Source organism: Acipenser ruthenus, chromosome 14, assembly GCF_902713425.1.
Source record: "Acipenser ruthenus chromosome 14, fAciRut3.2 maternal haplotype, whole genome shotgun sequence".
Classification (NCBI taxonomy): domain Eukaryota; kingdom Metazoa; phylum Chordata; class Actinopteri; order Acipenseriformes; family Acipenseridae; genus Acipenser; species Acipenser ruthenus.
This window is the reverse complement of record NC_081202.1, coordinates 30,744,556-30,752,236: the sequence shown is the minus strand read 5'-3', so window position 1 is coordinate 30,752,236 and position 7,681 is coordinate 30,744,556. Positions and strand designations below refer to the sequence as shown.

The window sequence follows — 7,681 nt, the reverse complement described above, 5'->3', positions numbered from 1 at the left end:
TGTCTCATATTGTTAGTAGTAGGCTATAAATATGACTTCTTTGTATTTTACTTATTTACTTCGTTGCAGAAATGTTCCACTTTAACCCATTTATATTACTAGACCCCAGCAGTTCAAGAACGTGGTGAGTGCTTGGATCATGAAGTAAAGGTAAAATCCTGTTGTTCATCCAAGAGTAGAATGGATCTATTGCATCAACGTTGCTTAGATCTGCAGAAAATTTGATTTTAATAAACTTGTTATAGAAAAATACTTGTGTATGCTTGTTTGTGTAGGCCATGTTTAACACTAGGCCTAAAAATATAAAATGTCCAACAATCGCTTTAAAGAAAATATAAGCTTTAGTTTTAACTCCATCTGTTCTCCTCAGCATTTGAATTTCATCATGATCCAGAGGTTTATATTTTTTGCTTTTTCTTGCTGAGATCAACTCATAATGTATGTTTTGCATGTCATCGATATTCTGAGGAACCTCTCCTAGGTCTATTTCTAGCAGTTTTGTTGAACTTGACCAATGAAGTTCTGCAGAGTGTTTTATGTTTCGGGTGCTTAAGAAGATGGACATCACTCTGGTCGAAGCTACCTATCAATCTAAAAAAACATCAGCACTCGTTCCAGATCCTGGCCAACTACCTGTGTAAATATTTACTAAATAGCACAATTTATCACAGGGATCATTGTCTGGCAAAATGATGACTCTGTCACTGTTTGTTTCATCTTCATTGGCTCTTGTGATAGCCCATGTTGCTAAAATAATATATATATAACATCAGACTAACAGTAGTCAAAGGTACCATGTTTTACCTATTTCCCCAAATACACTGCTGACTTTGGAGAGGTCCACAAAAGTATATATCTTTGATTTAACTGCAAACTTTTTATCTTACATTGGATGTGCTGTTGCATATACAATGCACCGTGTCCTTGTCTGTAAGTAGTCCTACCTTGCAAGCATATTTGTCCCAAATATTAGACTTCCCATCGAAATCTAAACACTGTGCAGAAAAAAACTGAAATATTTAATACTAATTCATTACCTTTTCTATTATTGTTGACTGTTTTTAATAAAACAGTGACTTTGTACTTATCATTGATTCCTTCATTTATAGTTGAATTTTGAGGAATATATACAACATAGGGATTCTGAAGTTGAACAGAAACTACAACAGTTTCATTTCCTTGAACTATGTTTCTTAATGCCTTTGTATTTTTGTGAGGTAATATGTATGAGACCATATGCTTTGCTTCTGAAACATCATCACCCAGATACATGTCAACAGAGAATGAAACATGTGTTTTAGAGAAAAACTGTATAAAAACATCTGAATCAGCATCTGGAATCATTTAAAAACTTAATTTTGCACTTAAACTTTTCTTGTTTTTTTTTTTTTTTTTTTTTAGAACTATTGTCAGAGAGTTATCTTTAGTGATCATCACAATTTCTACAGTCTCTACAGGCAGGTCAGATGCATTACCATTGTTATCTGACACCACAGACTCAGACAGTCTATAAAGAGGGTGGACTCTCCGGGTATTGAAACTCTGAGGAGCAGAACACATGTAAATAAATGTATAGTTTGTAAACATTGTGGAAATATGAATATGGTTGTCTTGGGTGTGTTTGTGGTGTTGGCTGACAGGGATGGGGTTAGGGTTCTTTTTGTTCATGTTCCAACCTTTATTTTGCTCTGTGAGCCGTGTTTTTTTATTTTTTATTTTTGTTTAATAAACATGCGCCCCAGCACTTAAAACCTGCAATTGCTGTCTCTGAGTTCTCTATCCACCCAGCCATCCTGTTACATACCTAACAAATCCATACCATTGTTCTGGATCAATTTGAAGAGCAAACTGTTCATTCAACTGCAAATCTCTCAGAGTCTTTGCTTTGCACAGTATTATTTAACAGTGGGTCCCTGCTACCCCCCCCCCGCCCCCAATATCCCTTACCATTGCATTGCATTAAAACACTACCATGTTGCTGCATAAAAAAAAAAAAAATAATAATAATAACAATAACAACTGGATGAAATCACACATTAGAGAACAGTCTGCTTGGGAAAAAAAGACATTTATTGTTTTTGTTTTTTTTAAACCATAAAAGTCAAATCATATATGGTGTTTAATTGAATATAGATAAATCATCATACAGTTACAGTATTATTTCCAACTCACCAATGCAATTACACAAAGCATCTGTAATAGACCTGTGTCAGCCAATCCCTTATGTTAGACGCAACTGACTAAAGCTGAGAAAAAAAAAAAAAAAAGTGAATTTATTTTCATACATCAGGGATCATTCCTATTACTGCAGCCACATATAATATATTTGAAGAAAAGAAAAACTTTCAATAAAGTGCAAGTATTCAACACAAATTCAAAGGGACTATAGGTCCCTGGTCTGTTGAATTATTAGCCGTCAACAAAGTCCTGTCAACAGTACCAAAATGTGTCCTGAGCTTGTACAAAATAAGGAAGAACAATTATTCCCTGATACACAACATTATATTTAGTTTCCCTTGTCGCTTTAAAAAAAAAAAAAAAGAAGATATACAATATATATATATATATTTTAGAAAAAGACTCATCACCATCTCAGGTTACCAATCATATGCAGCACTCCCTCTTTATTTTGCTATCTGACTTCCCCTGTGAAATATTGAAAACAGTGAATTAGTGCAGACCCTTTTACAGTACAAAATATATTAAACTGTCAGCATGGCCTAACAGTGCATTAACCAATGTAGTGAATTATCAAGGGCAATATAGAACCCCCGAGACTGCTAAATGTGTTTGTACTGTATCTCTACATGTAAAAGCATCAGTCTGTGGGTATGAAAGGCAACTATGAATAAAAAGATTAAAAAGCTCTGCTTTTTTAAATAGAACTGTCATGTGGAATTGAATGACTGTTTCATAACATGTCGGCAGATCATAATAACCACGACTCTGATCAGCCCCTCACTAGCACAACATGCTCAGAAGTCACTTGCTGTTGTGTTATTGTTCATTTTGTTTTCTAGACCTTATCACTTTATCTCGGGTTAGCCTACTTTTTTTTGCCACAATGATGTAATGGAATCAAGCCCATCAACTTGATCTGTAGCTATTCAAACTGCAACCGTTTCCATCAGCAGGGAAGAATTCAACAAAGGCCACATGACAGCTGATATAAAATCAGAATACCTAAATACACAGAAATGTACCCACACAATTGTTTTTTAACAGAACAGGTTACTCTGTTTAGGTTAACAAAAATAAAACTAAATACACTACAATCATTTTGCACCTCACTAAGTCTCACTGTAGGTTGCTGTGCAACTTTTGATGGGCCGAAAAGAAGTCTACTGTAGTAAATTATTTTAATACTAATTAAAAGCTTACTAGAGTATCGAGCAAAACATGGAGCTGGTGTTTGTTTAAAATTAGGCAATGAGGTGGTCTTTCTTGAAATTTGTTTTCAGGTTTAAACCCCAGTTAAGCCAATTGAAGCAGAATGTTTCAACTGACCCACTGGTTTGTGGCAACAAAAATGGGCTGCACCAAAGTCACAGTGAACACAGTTCTAAAAGAAAAAGATTAACAGCTCCCGATAAGGGACTTTTGTTATACCGATTAGAAAAAAGATGAAGTACACAAAGGTAGACAGTTGGGTATAGGAACAATATTAATTGGAAGTGCATGCTATGAATGAATAAAAAATAATTATTAGTTCACAGAATTTTCATGATTAACCCCTTTAACATCAGGTAGGCATCCTAGGTAAAATTATTATTATTAAATTCGATTTGCATAATTTTCACATTAATACTTTTTCAAAGGATTTATCTAAAGGCGTCCTTTGTTGGGGCACAGTCAGCTATAAAGTGTACTATTATTTGACATGTTTTCTCTCCAATTTAAGATGTTCAATTATGTTCCCCTTTACCACATCAACTACAGACAACAGCTCCGGAAAACTGTAGGTCAGTGGGTGTTTCTGGTACCACACCCACCCAAATTGGGAACCTTGGGGTTCCCAATTTACTATAATTATTTTGTTTTTTTAAAATAATTGACAATGACAAGAAAAGTTGTCAAGGTTCTACAGAAAAGAACTGTAGACAAGCATTGTTTTCAATTGGTATTTGGTTTTCCAGATATTTAGTTTTAAAGACTGCAATGGGACACTAATCTTATATATATCTTCGGTCAAAATTGTTTTATTGTCATTTTTAGAAATTGTATTCATTTATTTGATACTCTATGGGGTTCGAGACATTGCCCTGCCAAAACTTTGAACACACACCCATGCATTATAAAATAGATATATAGATAGGAAACTTAACATGGTACATGCATGCAGGGACTTGAGAGGCCTTTAGAGACAAGTAACTTGCTTGAATTCAGTGTTTCTGATTGCGAAAACAACAGCTGGCTTATTTGACAGGTACAGATGGCCTGAAACTTGCTGCAATCTAGTGAGACTCTGTGCACAGCAAGCCTCAAAATAGATAACAGTGATCATTGACAGGAAACAATACAAGAAAGAATGTACACAACTGTGTACAAACAGGCACTAAATGGTTAACAGGTAAAATATGCAGCAAAACACAAATTATATGCATATTGTTCCATCAACACAAAGTGCTTCTTAAAAATGGATTTGAATTAATTGACAGCACTCTAAATTAACCACATATTTAAAAAAACATCACTTCTTGTTTACGCCTGTTGTTGGGTGAATCTGTAATGCTATGGAAAATTGTAGATCATAGTTGAAGGTGTCTACCCAGTTCTGCTGCTTGCTCCTCTACCTGAGATAAAAGTTAAATGGAGACCAAGCTAGTCTCTGAGAAGTGGTGCATGTATGCATGCATGAGCCTTGGCAGACTACAGTCGAACACAATCTGGCTTCTAGCATTGCCTTAACATTTAACATGAGGAGACATTGACACAGAATTCTTGTTGAAATATCTGTCAACAACTGTCTTACTGCATGTTTGAAATATACTTTAAAAATGGGACACCTACTGACACGTTAGGATTTTCCATGGTTTCCAGTTTTATAGCAGAACCATACATATTTCAGAGAACTAATTTGTTTGGCTTACAGATTGAAATTTGTATGGTACTAAAAATGTCTCGTCTTTGTTTTTGAACTTCATATATCATCAAAAAGCATTAATAATCCTTTATAAAAATGAAAAAAGAGAAGAGACTGTAAATGTTTCACACCCTTATCATAGAATGATATCTGTGTTCTGCTTCTTTGTTAGAGTCACTGTGTTTGAAACTATAATAACACAAATTCTGAAAGATTCTGGCATCTGTCTGAAAAAATAGAACCACGCCGGTTTCTGTACATCTACTTTAAATATGATACAACTGTTTAGAAGACACACTAAAAGCACATCATGCACACACACCACTCCACAAATAACAGCTGGGTCTGCATTCCCTAACTTTGCTTGGAAGTTACGTAAGCAAGGAATGTCCCCAAACAAACCATGAGAATCTCACATTAGGACCATTTACATTGCACTGTCAGAGCTTCATTACTTTTAAAACTTTTTTTTTTTTTTTTGCTTCTGTATAAAAATATGATCCAATACAATTATAGCACATTGGTATGTACAACCAACCAAGAACGTTTAAATAAAACGTGTTAGTACTATGTAACATTTAAAAGCTTTTAAAACAAATAAAAAAGCTGAATTATCAGTAGTAGCTTTTTTTTTTATATCTTCTTACAAAAGCTGATGCTTAATTATATAATTTTCTGCTTTACACTATGCAGTTGTGTAGAGTGTAAACTCTAATTCACACTGTACAGGAAACAAGTGTGCCAGTAAGAGCTGAAATATATGCCTTTCTGCTTGTATGTTTCCATACATTGTTAAAACAACTTGTTTGTGTGTGGGGAAAGAAAAGTACTGGTGTATATATATATATATATATATATATATATATATATATATATATATATATATATATATATATATTTATACACACATACATACATACATAAACACACACACACACACACACACACCATTTTTAATGTGAATGTCACTAAGGAGACAAAATGGCAAAAAAAAAAAAAAAAAAAAAATTATTATGTTACCAAACCTTCATTCAACATCCACAGTATGTGAAATAACTTGGTTCTCACAAGCATTAATGTGCTCACTGTAAGTTTTAGGAGCTCATTTTGGGGAAGAATCTGTACGCTATGACAAAGGCCTTAATTAAGTCAAAGTTAAAAGTGCCATTGTCTAACCTTGTAAAGACTTTGTGGCACCATCGTTTTCATTTATTCCAGGCTTTGTATACAGCAGTATCAGTTTTTGACAATGATCAATTTCTACATAAACAGTTGCAGATCACTGTAATTTGGTTGTAGTGTTGCCACGTGATCTGCTGAACATTACCCTGATTCAGTCGTTCAGTGCATCTCTGTGGAGTATGTCATGGGGGCCCTATTCGCTATTTTGATTAATTAAATCGACTTCATGAAACATTTTTCAACTGTCACAGAAGATTAGAAGTGAGTTCTCCTTTTTCAAAGTCCTGTTTAATCTAACAGGAAACACTCAAATAAAACCCTTAAAAACAGTTAGTTATGTGAATAGGACCCCATGTGACAACGCTAACTACCAAAATGCAGTGCTCTGTTACAAAAGAGTTGACTTATATTATAACTACCTTATATAAGAGAGATTGGAAATGTCGCCAATGCTTGTGTTGAATTTTTAGAAATACCCATGTAATCTTAATAAAAACAATTGTGAATTACAGTATTAAATCGCACAGTATTACAATATTGGGATGCTGGCTTTGGTCTCCTTTAATTGAACGTATTACAGTGCTCCCCATTTATATAAAGACCTTTCATACTGCGGAACAGGTTATAAGTCGGTATGGTCATAGCGCCTATTTGCCACATAATGCCACTACACGGGCACTTTCTTTTTTCATTTTTAGGCGGAATACCAATAGCACACTCTCATAACTATGGCTAATGACTACAGCGTTATAAAGGGGGAGCAGTGTATTATTATCAATATTATTTTATCAAACACCTTAAAAGGAATATTGCTGGAGAGAGGAATATTTTAGTATCAAACAGAGGTTGCTAACTGTTAGTACATATCCCTGTAAATTTCCTGAAGCAGCGGGTGCAGGGACATGTCTTCTGTCTTCTTGATCTCCTGAACGAGCTGGGCATGTTCAGTCACCAGCTGTCGCAGGTCGGCCAGTTTCTGGAGTAGCTTGGGGAAAAGGTAGGCATCATCAGGGTGGTTCGTTTGGAGGTGAAGGTTTAGCACCTGTACAATACTCTCCTGCATATTCTCAATGTGGGTTACATTCACCAGTCCAGGACGGTCTACAAAAACAAAAATCAAATACAAACTCACAATGATATTCTCATACCCTTAAAAATGTCTTAAAGGAATGCCCATACCAAGTTTCATGACGATTCAACATTTTACAAGTGTTAAACATTTAGATTTTTTTCTTAAAGGCCAGGACACACGAGGCGCGATGCCATCAGCTATCAGGCATAATTGCAGTGCCAATATTGCTGGCAATGTTACTGAATCGTTCTGCACAGACCAGAGCTATATAATAACGCAGTGTCGCCGAGTGGTGCCGCTCAGATCAAATCCAGAGCAATGTTTTCCAGGTACAACACGGTACT

General features: G+C 35.0%; 1 protein-coding gene across 2 annotated transcripts in view; it reads right to left on the bottom strand.

Moving 5' to 3' along the window:
• Nucleotides 1-2,049: 2,049 nt before the first annotated feature.
• Nucleotides 2,050-7,681, bottom strand: part of LOC117419756 (peroxisome proliferator-activated receptor alpha) — a 60,191-nt gene continuing 54,559 nt past the window's right edge. For both annotated transcript variants that reach the window (XM_058986331.1, XM_034032812.2), the window contains exon 7: nucleotides 2,050-7,366. In XM_058986331.1, coding sequence (XP_058842314.1) covers nucleotides 7,122-7,366 — 245 coding nt within the window. In that variant the 3' untranslated portion in view covers nucleotides 2,050-7,121. The remainder of the gene's footprint in view (nucleotides 7,367-7,681) is intronic.